This window comes from Lepidothrix coronata, unplaced genomic scaffold (genome assembly GCF_001604755.1).
Source record: "Lepidothrix coronata isolate B3197 unplaced genomic scaffold, Lepidothrix_coronata-1.0 Scaffold85, whole genome shotgun sequence".
NCBI classification, from domain to species: domain Eukaryota; kingdom Metazoa; phylum Chordata; class Aves; order Passeriformes; family Pipridae; genus Lepidothrix; species Lepidothrix coronata.
In genome coordinates this window covers 2,872,920-2,886,747 of record NW_016690265.1, presented here as the reverse complement: position 1 = coordinate 2,886,747, position 13,828 = coordinate 2,872,920, and the positions used below count along the sequence as shown (strand labels likewise).

At 38.6% G+C, this 13,828-nt stretch overlaps 1 protein-coding gene across 5 annotated transcripts in view; it reads left to right on the top strand.

The window, feature by feature from the left end:
- The window catches only part of ZFYVE28 (zinc finger FYVE-type containing 28), a 152,455-nt gene that overhangs the window by 102,121 nt on the left and 36,506 nt on the right, over window positions 1–13,828 (top strand). For 4 of the 5 annotated variants that reach the window (XM_017820793.1, XM_017820792.1, XM_017820791.1 and 1 more), the window contains exon 8: window positions 5,396–6,757. In XM_017820793.1, coding sequence (XP_017676282.1) covers window positions 5,396–6,757 — 1,362 coding nt within the window. Of the gene's footprint in view, window positions 1–5,395; window positions 6,758–13,828 lie in introns of those variants that run through there. The other variant, XM_017820794.1, reaches the window with a different exon arrangement.

Sequence of the window (13,828 nt, the reverse complement as noted above, 5' to 3'; positions counted from 1 at the left end):
AGAAGAATACCTATTAGCTAGGAAAATTTTTGTTTCCTATTGGTGGCTGACAACTTGGAAAACAATAGAGATTATTGAGACTCTCTGAGCAAAAGCCGTAAAGGTTCTTGCTTAGATTTTGGTAAGGTCGAGCAGCAAATTACAGCTTTGGATGTTTTAATTAATATCTAAGCCAGGTGCTTGTGTTGACTTCGATTTTGGATGTAAGACATTAGCGTTGGTGTTTTATACATGTAGCAATGCATAATTATATAGTAGTGTTATCTCTGTTCCTTTGAAATGGAGACATTTGAACCATTTCTGCCAAACTACTGCAGCCTGCTTAGGAACTACAAAGCATATCATCTGGTATATGCTTAGATATTTAACTTAAATGCCTGTGACACTGAACATGCTTGTGATACAAGTATTATCTATACAGTATATATACATGTAAGACTGCTGTACAGAGATTTTCAGAGGGAATTTTGCAGTACTCCTTAATTCTGCCCTATTTCAGAGCTCTTTGCTTTGCCTGGTGCTTCTTTCTGGACCATTACAAGTGATTGCAGGGCCCCTATGGATTTTGGTGGTGCAGAATCAAGCAGATTGCAGATCAAGTGGTGCAGAATCAGAGGATCGTGCCATTTTAAGTACATGGAGGCCTTTCTGTATCATTGACTAGAAATCCAATGCAATATGCATGCTGTCAGTGTGTTAAACCATTGGGAGAGGGAAGTGTGAAATTTATATTCTTTTGAAGTGTGCACAGTGACTGGGGGGAAACTGGTTAGGTTTTCCAAGACGGATGTGTTCAAAACCTTTATTTGATTTAAAACTTCTTCAGTAAAGGAGAACCAGTGCTATTTGTTATAGATCAACTTTGGTTTCTCAGTGTTGATTTATCTGAACAGATCTGCGGACTTTGGAGTGCAGGAGCAGGAGGGTGCATGTGGCATCCCTGTACCTGCATCATGCTCTTACAGTGGCAGCTCCATAAAGACAGCTGGTTGTGCTCTGCTCGGAGCATGAACTGAAGCACAGGCTGGCAATAAACACGATGCTGTTCTCTGAAAACAAGCCAATTTAAAATTCTAGTCAGAATAGGAGCAAAGTTAATGGAGGAGGCTTGAGGAATGCGCAAGATTAGGGGTTTTGTGGCCCTGTCCTCTATTTAGACAATTTTGTCTTTAAATGGACATCTGGCCTCAGATCTTTGAAGAAGTAATTTCTGCACCCTGGATATTGGCAGTAGAGTAAAATATGTTGATTAGTTTTGCAACAGGCAAAGTAAATATCTACTACTGCTTGTAACAAGCAGAGCACGTCTGAAGAACTTGCTTTGTTTTTCTGCCAGTAGCTGTAACCACTGAAAGAAAAATGTTCCTCATGTTTTGAAAGCTAGATTGCCTTCCTGTGATACGATGCCAAAAAGAGTAAAAGCAGGTGAAACCTCAACATGCACTATTTTAAATTCAGTGTTTCCTAAAGCCTCTCTGAGAAGAAAGCACACTGCTGCTGTCAGGGTGGATTGCAGAAGCTTTTTACCTGTGGCTTCTGAATAATGAAAGCAGAGGGAGAAGTTCTTTTTTTGCTTATGAGCACAATGAGTTAAAAGTGCTTCAGCAGAAAGGAAATGAACTGTTGAAATAGCTACAGTTTAGTTAAACTTACAATTTACTAATGATGCCTGATGTTTAGTATTTTACTGAGATTTTATATCTCCTTCTGTATACTGGTTGACATTCTTTTTGTTCTCAATATCTACATAGGTATTTTAAAATATGGCATGTTTCTAATGCTGGCAGTGAATCCTGTATAAACAAATATATTGTGTATCTAAAAGGTAACTGTTAATCAAACATTTGTCACCTTTAAAACTGGCTGGTGAATCTAGGGAATTTTTAACTAGAGAGGTGAAGATAATTGCCTGGACCTCTTTTAGAACAAGCTGTATTTGTTAATAGCAAAATTTCCAGTGTTTGAATTGGGAAAATGAGCGTATTTCCTTTGAATTTAAAGCAGGATTACTTCTCTACTGAAATTACAGGGCTGGTAGACTACCACATATAATCCAACTGGTTATGTTATTCTTTCAGGCAGTGTGGATCTGATTCGCCTAAAAAGGACTGTCAGCTGATTTCATTGATTATTGTTATTATTTTTAATCAGGCTTTATATAGTATCCTCAAAACTGCACACAATTAATCTTAAATTTTGAGGTGGTGGTATTGGCAGAAATAGAGTTCATCATTCAAGTCAGTGAATCCAGCCAGTATAAAGTAAACATGTGTTTCCAGGGCTTATTTTATAATGAATGTGTGAAACCTGTATTGAATAGGTCTGAGCAGCCTTTTGAAAGGAAGCAGAGCAGCTCTGGGCACCGGGGAATCCTGGGTGCTGCCATGTGGTGTTCTGGAGACTGAACAGAACCCCAGACTAGGTGCTGCAAGTCAGAAGATTCAATCTTAGATTTCCCCTGGGCCCATTTCATCATTCCCACTTATGCTGATGAGCTTGGATGGAAAGCAAATTCCTTTGAATGTTGCTTGTATAGTGTGTGTTTGTAAAAGTTGCTCATTCTTATCTCATGTTTTGAGAAGGGTGTGTGACTGTGGTGTGTGGAGAAGCGTAGCTGATGTTTAAGCAGTTGACTGTTGGTCAGTTCCTGATACACACCTTCTGACCCATGCAAGCAGAGTTCTCTGAGGATTATCAAACACAAGGATGCCACCTTGGTTCAGAAATCCCTGAGCTACAGGCTGTTGGCAGCTGGTAGGATGCACTCACTCAGCAGACATCACTGTGTGTCTGTCCTGTGCTTATGCTCTTCCTTAGGATCTGTGATCAGAGCCAGGCTTCTCTACTTGATGGACCTTGGCCTGACCCAAACTGTCTGATATTTTTAGCATCCTTGCGTAGGTAAGGGACAAACTTAACCCCTTCCCTGTTACATTTGTGTGCTTACTTGTTTGTTGCAGTTTTTTTTTAAATTTAAAATCCCAACTGTTTTTAAAATCCCATATTACCTCATTTATGCTTAAAAAATCCTACACCACAATGTTTCTGTAAAAACTAACAAAGTGAAAATTCATAGTACAAAGCCTCATGGCAACAATCGTGTTATTCTATATTTTTATTCATTCTGTTTGTATAGTTATCTCAGAAATAAACAATAGTAATGCTGCTATTTTTGTGCTGACCTTAAACCATTCTCTGTCAGTTTGTTTTTAAGATGATGTTAAAATACTTAATCTCTTACAGACACTGATTACTGTTTAAATACAAGATCTGAGTAAGAAGATGGTATCATTACATACTGTTTAGACAAAAGGAAGGAATGTATAGGTATTTAAAATTATCTAGTGTGCCACGTAGCAATACTGGTTTATAGCTTTGTTAGGTAAATGGTATTTTTTTAAGGGGAAGATATGATGGTGCAATTGTTCTTATATTTCTTCTGGAGGCTTAGAATTTTTTTTATAATACTCATCATAAAGCAAGATTTAAAAACTAAGTATGTTAATTGTGTGGAATGTATATAACCATAACTTTATTCTGACTTAAGCTTGCTTATCTACACTGTTAGATTTTTTTAAATTGTAGGTAGCTGATACACAAGTCAGATACTAGTGATGTATTTTTTGAGCTGTTTGAAAAACTGATAGTACTTGCAAAAAAAATTTGGTCTGTGATTTAAGAAATTAAGAATGCAAACCATTGACTGGAAATCAAGATGTGAGATGCTGAATGTTTCTTTCAGGTTTTCTGGTCCTCTTGTTTAGACTTAATTCTTCTAAAATGTGCATATTATTATTATTATTGTGGTGCCAGCTGTATGTCAACTGCTAGCAAATGATTCCTAAACACATGAGGAATAATGGACTCCTGCCCTCTGTTGAGCAGGTCTTGCTTTTCCCACCCATTCATTTATGCTCAAATACACTTACTGGTCTTTGAAAATGTTGACAGCTGTTCTTGACAGAGGATACATTTATATATGGCTTCTTATTGAGAAGGATAGCATAAGTGAAACTCGGGTCTAAAATTAAGTGCTGCTGTGTCTGTGGATTTGTTTTGAAGTTATAAAGCACTTAAAACACTTTGTTTTCAGGTGTTCATAATCTTAAACTGCAATACTGAGGATTCTTGGTAACACTGGAGATGCTGCATGTCTCTTGAAAACACAGTTTGCTAAGTAGCTAAATGTTTGCTTCTAGACCTGCCTGATTCTTAACATCATGCAGAAGCTTAACTCCTTAATGACCGAGTGTTGTGGTTTAACCCCAGCTGACAACTCAGCCCCACACAGCCACTCACCACCCCCCGCCCCAGTGGGCTTGGGGAGAGAATCAGAAGAGTAAAAGTGAGAAAACTCATGGGTTGAGGTAAATACAGTTTAATAGGTAAAGCAAAAGCCACATACACAAGCAAAGCAGAACAAGGAATTAATTCACCACTTCCCATGGGCAGGCAGGTGCTCAGCCATCCCCAGGACAGCAGGGCTCTATCACACATAGTGGTGACTTGGGAAGACAAATGCCACCACTCCAAACATCCCCCAGTCCTCCTTCTTCCCTCAGCTTTATATAGTGAGCATGATACCATGTGATCTGGGATATCCCTGGGTCAGTTGGGGTCAGCTGTGTCCCCTCCCAATTTGTTGTGCACCCCAAGCCTCCTCACTGGTGGGGTGGTACAAGAAGCAGAAAGGCCTTGGCTCTCTGTGAGCCCTGCTCAGCAATAACAAAGCCATCCCTGGGTTATCAGACTGTTTTCATCACAAATCCAGAGCACAGCCCCATAGTAGCCACTGTGAAGAAAATTAACTCTATCCCAGCCAAACCTGAACACTGAGCTAAGTGTTCAAGGCAGGAAAGAGCACAACTTCTAATCCCTATTTCAGTGAGCGGGCTTCCAGATATCCGTGTTCTATATGTGATATTTCTATTTTTAATTAATTCTTTTATCTGACAATATAATGCTGTGAAACTCCTGCAGTACTCTTGTGCAGAATATTTTCCAGAATCTAGTTGAAGGATGGCAAATTGGTTTGCTAATTAAAGTAAAATTTGTGAATTAAAAAATTGAAATGACCAAATGTATCTAACTGTGGGTGACATTTTCACTCTAAGTAGATGGGGAGGGGGAAAGTTCCATTTTTGTGTGTGTTTTGGTTTATTTTGGGGCTTCACTGCAAGCATGTTTATCATTTGATACCCTACGTTTGCATGACTAATCTCAAATTCAGGCATCAGCAGTCACGTGTTCTGAATATGAATGCCAAATGCACTTTGAGTTACACAGTTGAAAGTACTCTGTGCCCTCAAGTTCTGGGTTTCTACACTAACAGTAAAAGCTTTTTAAAAATCTGTAACATCAGTGCCAAGTGATGTGTGTATTTCTTCATTTTCAGGGATCTTCTTCAGACACTAACTGAGGATGAACTGCACACACTGGAACGTAACCTCTGCATCTCTCAAGATGTAGATTTTCCTGTCAGAGCAGATCCTGAAGTACCCTCTGTCATTACACCAGTCTTAACTGCGACTTTGCCTCCTAAGGAACTTTCAGCAAAAGCTGAGAACACAGAGGCTGAGCTGGCTTGTTCGATGCAGTATGATGAACAGGAGCTGGAACAGCTGAACAGGATGGTACACAGAGTCGGAGATGAAATGTCTTCTCTGCTTTCCCCTCCAAGCATCTGTCAGTCTCCAGCTCACAGACCTACCCTAAGAAATAGTTCTAGTACAGAAGCTTCACCGACACGGCACCATCTTGACAACTTAACCGATGAAGAGGACAGAGTGTTTTTTATGGATGACCTAGATGGAGCAGGAGAAGCTCTTGCTGGGTTGGATTCAGTAAGTGATACTTTTGCTTGGGTGAATAACCCCTGTCATGATTCAAAACAGAACCTGCAATATAGAGATGCTTTGCTGTATGAGAATGGCCATCAGACAGAGGAAACTTTGCTTTTAAAAGATGCTGAAAGTGACTTAAGCAATAATAACAATGTTGAAGATGGAAAGCAGATGTCTGGCATTTCAGTTCCAAATTCGTGCAGCTGTCTGGAAGGTCCGGACTCACAGTTATACCTCAATGGCTGGGATGCGTATGGTGATGATGCAGAAACAGCAGAAGTGATTGCTCACAGGACAGGGGGAATGAAAATATCTGCTACTGTAATATTCAATCCTAAATCTCCCTCTAGCTCAGAATCCCCAGTAACAACTCCAGAAGCAGCTATTAGTTGTGTTCCTGGATCCGCTCATCCATTAGCAAATGAGGAGGTGGATGAATCCCATAAACTCAGTATAGCTACCACAAACTGTCTAATTAATTCCTGTGTGTGTTGTGGCAGCTGTGAAGACAGCAGGGAGGACGGTGTTGAAGGTTTAAAGACTAAACATTCTGCAGGAGGTGTTGTAAATGCTTCGTACACATTAGTGAAGTCTAAGGAACTGGACCATGTAGATAACTTGGACAGTTCAGTCCCTGCACAGGAAACATTAAAACCTGAAACTTCTGCTTTGTTAGCAGAAAGAGACTTTGGCAGTGAAGAGCAAAAACTGCCAATCTCCTCTAAGTGCCTGGCACATTCCTCAGGTTCACAGGTAGGAGCAGAAAGTGACTCACAAGGAGAAGCAGAAAGCATCTCAAATCAGCAGAAGTGGGAGAAGAGAAAACAACTATGTGAGAAAAAAACGGACTACAATGAAGATGCTAGTAGTGAAAGGATGGCAAAGGAAGATGTAAAGTCAAGATCTAGTTCAAGGTAAGAGCAACTTGCTGTCTTGGTAGTAATTTGCATGTACATAAGTTCCTGTATCCTTGTACTGTAGTGATTGGTGTATTATTAATTTTGATTTTGACGATAATAGTGTGTTGCAGAATTAAGGAATTTATCCATATATTTTTTTAATGCAAATAGCTTTTTACTGGACTTCAGTTGTTCTGCAAAACATTTGGAGGTCATCTGAATTTTAATCCTCTAATGTCTCTATATCATTGAAATCAATGTTACATTACCTGCTTAATGTATCCAAGAGGGCATTGCTGCTAAATGGTACCTGGATCATTATTTCCATTGTACTTTGCTGTTTTATAGGAAAAGTGTGTCTGGCAGATACTAAAAAGTTAACTTCTGCATCACTGAATGGGATTACATTGGAATCTGAACACATTTTACCTTAGCTTCATTTGTGAGAACGGGGTTAATCTGATCATGGGCATGAGCATATTTGTGAATGTCTGTGCTGAAGGAGCCTAACAGAGTGCAGAAGAGCCTTTTAAACCTATTGGACCATTTCAGCCAAAGTTGAGAGAAGAATAGTAGTCATGGATTAAGGTTCTGCATATTTAATGACTATAAGGAACTTGATAACAGTGAGATAATAATACTTGTATTAAAGAAAATGCCATGCTTCAGCTCAACTTTGATTAGACATTAGGGATCTTACACACATCAGTAGAAAACCTGACTTGGCTTTGGTTTACTGTTTTTGAGGATAACCTGTTTTGTATGAGTAATGACCTCAGTTTCCCTGAAGTATTAATATCGTGAAGCAGAGGAAAGAAATTAGAGATAAATTATTGTTGTTTCCTATATTTCTGTGACAGCTTTCTTTGTGTGTGTGTGATGCAGGATCTCTCATTTTGTTATGTTTACAGAGTTCACATAACACAGTGGAGGTAGCTTGAATCGCGAAACATAACAATATAAAGGCTGCAGAAATAAACATTTGTTTAATAACATACCAATTAAATTATGAAATATATTACTGGTAATGGAAATAGAATCAAGAGTTCTTTGGCCTGCAGTTAATTCCTATTACAGGTAAAATACAACTTAGTGTGCACAAAGCTCAAACTTTTGAGAAGGAATTTTATCTTTCTGATTATTCTGACTATTTGCTGTGTTAGGTTTGCAAGCATGGTCATATTCAAGGCCTTACAACAGGGTTTCTGAATGGAGTTAAGAAGTAATTCACAAATCCCTTTGACATTTTATGATTTTGCAACACTTCAAGTGGAATATTGCTTAAAAGTAATTACTGTATATTTAATTAGTTTCCGGATGAATCCTACATCATTTACTAAACTCTGACAGTTTATCTACTAATTTTTGCCTTGGGTAGGATATTAAATGAAATTTGTGAGAACAAATCTGCAAAATATAATGAAATTATATATATATATGTCAGCTACTTTTTCAGCCTCCTATATTTTGTGAATGTAATAACTTCTCCACTGATTTGTCCAGCTTCTATTAATAGTGTTTAAAAACTTTATCTGAGAATTGTCCTTTTACAGGGAGTTCTGTAAGTCTGTGTTCCTCTGTGTCCTTTTGTTTGCTTCTGGTTCCTGTCTGGCCTTTCCCACCTGTTGTGGTTTTGTAGAACCTAAGTCACATTTTATCTATGTGGTTACTTTTTCAGATTGGAAAACTCACAGCCTGTTTGATGAGAAGTTGTCCAGACATTGACCATACCTTTGATCCTGCATTTTCTCTTGCTCCAAACAGTTTTCAATTATACAATTTCCTCTTAGCAATAAGTGAATCAGAACTACACTTACTCAAGATATGAGCAAAGCATGGTTGTGCACAGTGGCATAATTATTTTCTGTTGTTTTTCAATGGTTCCCAGTGTTTGACTTTGGATTTTTTGCCAAGTGGTGTGCTGATGTTCTTTTTGAAGTTGTCTGTGAAAGCCCCAAGATGTTGCTTGTGACCTCAGAGGCTGTCATTCTATATCTGACGTTAAAATGGTTCTCCACATGTTTACCATGAGTTGTACCATTTTATTACCTGTTACTCAGACTTTAAGATCCTTGTCAGTTCTTCAGTCTGTTCTAGTTATCACCCTGAATAATTTTGCCTTGGTAGCAACCTTTCAGACCTCGTTGTTCTCCCTTTTTTGCGGACTGTACATGAAAACAAAACTCCCAGGGTGCTGAAGAACTTCAGCAGTGATATCTCACTCTTCTGAAAAGTGCTTGTGTGTTAGCTTCTCCCTATTTGTGGTTAAGAACCATTTATCCATTTTGGGCCCTCCCCTCTTACACTGTAGCTCCTTAGTTGTCTTAAAAGCCTTTAGTGAGTTATTTTGACAGGACCTATTTGGAAATCCAGAAGCTTGACAGCTGAATCGCCATTCTTCACAAGCTTCTTGACCCATTCACAGAGCTCCCAAGAGGTTCCCTCTGCAGAAGTCACGTTACTTCTTCCCAGACAGACCTTCATATTGTTGTCTTCTTATTTTAGTTTTGATGTATTCTGTTAAGTTGCTTGGTATGAACATCAGGCTCACAGAACCAGAGTTGTTTGAATCTCCATGGAGTCCTTTTTATTTTTAGAGATTGCCACCTTTAGACTCTAAGCATCAAGAAAGTTTTAAAAGAGAGGTTAATAATTCATCTCATTCATTCTTGAGTTCTCCTAAAACTCTTGGATGAGTATTTCTGAATATTTTGCTAACAAATTAGTGGGATTTGTCTGTTTTCCCCGTAGCCTCTACCACAGTTACTTTGCTGATTACTTCTAATTATCTGTATTTGTTACTGAGACTACAGTACATCTATTATTAATTGGCAAGTATTCCACCTTCGCAGCAGTAAAGAAGTATGGATGGAGTTGTTTTGTTACTAGATTGCTGATGCTTTATTTGGAAGCATTCTAATATTAACTCCTTTGGTATATTCTGTGAAAGATGGAGATGCAGGGCATCTACTGAGTACTAGATTAAGAAATTATATATGTATAGGTCTTAGTTTTTTCTTATAGATACCTACATGTAGATTTGGTTCTTGCCTCTGTATCACTAGTCATGTTATCAGTAAAAGAGAGAATTCAGCTATAAAACAGAACTTTGTGAACCTTTCCTTACTCATGCTGCCTGGGCAGTGACTAATCACTGTTTTTTGATGGTATTCTTAAATTGGAAGATCAAATTAGGCTTCTGTGACTGCTGCCTATTAAATGCTTATGAATGCCAACTTAACCATAGAGGAAATGTTGCAGACAGTAGATTATTTTCAGAATGATGGCCCATTAGCTAGAACAATAAGCAGTCTAATTCACATGGAATAGATGCAGGATAGGCTCATTCATCAAACTGATAAATGTATTTACTTTCTAGTTACTGTAAGTCACCAACTAGAAGAAAATTTCCCTTGTCGGAACAAAGCAACTGTCAAATGTGTCTGTTGTGGCACAAACTGCTTGTTTTGGTAGATCAGTTGTTATACTATACAATATGACTTTATACATATAATGTCCCTTATCCAGACTGGTTTACCATAATAATACTTATATATCTCAAATAGCTGGTATTTCAGGCTGCTTTGACTAGCCCCAAAACTCAGTGGAGTTTAAAATAGCATCCACAGCTTCTCTGGGGTGAGTGCCTCACCACCTCACAGTAAAGAATTTCTTCCTAACATCTAATCAAAACCTACTCTCAGTTTGAAGGCATTCCCCCTTGTCCTGTCACTCCAGGTCCTTGTAAAATGTCCCACTCCATGTTTCTTGTGGACTCCCTTCAGGGAGTAGAAGTCCACAATTAGGTCTCCCTAATTGTTCTCCAGGGTGGACAATCCCAGTTCTCTCAACCTGTCTTCACAGGAGAAGTGCTCCATCCCTCTGATCATCTTGGTGACTCATCTCTGGACTTGTCATGCAGATGAATGTTCTTCCTGTCCTGAGGACCCCAGAGCTGGATGCAGGATTCCAGGTGGAGTCTCAACAGAGTGGAGTAGAGGGGCAGAATCCCCTCCCATGCTCTGCTGGCCACACTGCTTTTGATACAGCCCAGGATATGTTTGGCTTTCAGGGCTGGCCGAGTCATGTCCAGCCTCTCATCCACCAGCACCCCCAAGTCCTTCTCAGCAGGGCTGCTCTTGATCTGTTCGTCCCCCAGCCCGGATTGATACCAGGGGTTGCTCCGACCCAGGTGCAGCACCTTGCACTTGGCTGTGTTAAATCTCATGAGATTCCCATGGGCCATTTCTTGAGCTTGTCCAGGTCCCCCTGGATGCCATTCCATCCTTCAGGAGTGTCAACAGCACCACTCAGCTTGGTGTCAGCAAATATGCTGAGGGTGCACTTGATCCCTTCATCTCTGTCGTTAATGAAGACATTAAATAACACTGGCCCCAAGATGGACCCCTGAGGGACATCACTCGTCACTGATGTCCATCAGGACTCTGAGCTACTGACCACTGGATTTGACTGTCCAGCCTATTTTTCATCCATCTAACAGTCACATTGAGTGCATCTCTTTCCAATTTAGAGTGAAGGATGCTGTGGGGGATGGTGTCAAAGGCTTTACAGAAGTCCAGATAAATTACATCTGTAGCCCATCCCTTGTCCACTGACAAGGAGTAGTCACTCTATCATAGAAGGCCATCACCGGGTATTGACATGTCTTCACTACTTTGGTTTTTAAGTCACAACTGACATTGTCTTTCCCTGTTATTTGCTTGTAAGTATTTAAAAGATACTAAACACCAAAAGCTCAAGAGTCTTGGGCAGCACTGTTAATGAGATGCAAATACGAGAAAAGCACTAGCAAAGATGTAGTTAGGATGTAATCTGCTGAAGGGACAATGTGAGAAATAAAGGCTGTCATGTAGCGAAACAAACTGTTAAAGGGGGAAAGTCATGTAAGAATAGAACAGAAGATGATAAAACTATGACAAAGCACCATTTGGTGTTTTGAGGTAAAAAAGGATATAAGTTAACATGAAAACCAAGCTTTAAATCTGTATCTACCGTTCCTTGTTTTTCAGCTGGAAGCAAACTATACAGATTTTTTGTTTAAATGCCCATTCTGTTGTAGTATTCTTCCTGCTTTTTCCCAGTGGAAAGAAAATCACAAGGAGTAAAGTTTTTTTTTGTGTGTGTTTTATAAATATTTGGCTTTCTGTTCTTTCCAGAGTTGAAGAGTCCTTGTCAAACTGCTAATGTTTTATGAAGTTTAACAACTTGTGTCATATTGTCACACAATGCTGGTGGTGTCATGTTTTAGTCTTAAATACCTGGTTCTGTTGCATGTTTGTTTATCTACATGCTGACCTCAAAACTGTTCTGATATTTAAAAAAACCAGATTATTAAGCGTAGTTCCTCTCGTTTCCACTGCAGGTCTGTTGTGTCTAGCTTAAATTTTACAATTTTTTTTTCCCCATTTGCCTTGATCTGTTTGAATGTACTTATGATGAAGCCTTTTACAGTGCACTCGAAAACTGGCAAAAGGAGCTGAAATTGGTAGTGAGGAGAATTTCTCATCTTGACACCTCCTGCAAGCTCTAGCTGTGTCCATCGGCTGTTAGATGCTGGCGCTGTTTGCATTTACTTGTGGGGGCTTAAAAAATAGAATATTTTGCCATATGCTTTTGCAGTGTAAGGAGGAGGAATGAGGCATTCTTGGAAAAGCATGTTTTGCTATTTGTTGGTCGGTATTGCCATCGTAGAATAAGGTGAATAATTTATTCTTCTCTAGCCTGGTGTTCAAGTTGTCACATTTCTTAGTCTTGCAATTCTGTAATCTTTAAATTGTATATATTGTACAATATTTATATATTACAGTAGTATATATTGTAATATGTTTAAAATTGTATTTCCTCAGCATATTAGAATAACTGCGGAAAAAGATGAACACCTGTTGTTTCTAATTTTGATTGGTTTGGCTTGTATTTCTTTTTTCAATCCTTGGCAACATGTGACATGCATATTTTCAGTACAATAACTTTAAGATAAGTTATTCCACCTTTATAAATGCCATTTGTATTTTGGGGATGGCTAGAATTTGTTAAAAAAACCCAATTCACAAGAATTACCTTTCTTGTCTCTTAGTTTCTAGTATATGATTCTACAAGTACTCCTTTATCAAAACTAAATTAATCAATATTTCAATGTAAAGTAACTTGATTAAATGTCTTAAATTCATGCTTTTCTATAATAGTCCCAGCACAGTAAGACTTAAGAAAATTGTGTATGTTTTTACATTAAAAAGTTGCCTTTTCTTTGAAAAAATAATGGACAGCTGTGCAAGTTCATGTAAACAAAAATATGACTGCTTAATGTCTTGTACTGATTAATCTTTTAACTAGCTATTAAGGAGAAAGAAATCTTCTCATGACCAAAAAGAAAATAGCAGTAGATTGGGAACCAAACATCAGCCTTTCTACTGCAAAACTTCCCTTAAGTAATCATTTATCTGGCTGTTGATAAAAATTCTTTGTTTCCCTTTTGGTGTTCTGTTTTGTGTCTTTGTGCAACTAGCCAAATTCAGATTCAGTATAAATGATTTTTTTTCAGTCCCTCCTCCCCTTCTTTGTAACAACACAAATCTCAAATTAGAAGTGGCATTGTTTTACCCTGTCTGTTGAACACAGGTTTTGTGTTGCCCAATAACATGAGTGCTGTTCCGAAGCCTTGGTGTGCAAATAGGTGTCAGTGTTTTATACCAGCTTCCCTTTTACTAGGTTCATATGTCAGTTGAACCAACAGAGAACCATATTAGCTCTCAACATGCAGATTTCCAAATTGAGTATAAGAGGTAAAACAGAGTTGTAAAAGACACCTTTTGAGGGGATTTGGTGTGACACGTGAGGCTTTATAGTTAGCCTTCCTTTAGTGAGCTGGTCAGAGAAGACCTGTGCCAATTAACTGTTGTAACATGGACTGTAATTGTAACTCATAATAGCCTTCATGAAGAAACCATCCTCTGAAACAAACTGAGGTTTAATTAAATGTAAAGGACTAGAAACACATTCTAGTAGAAAAAAGGCACAGAAACCAGAATAAAATAAATGTGGCTTTCAGTTTGGTTTCCTTAGATTAGT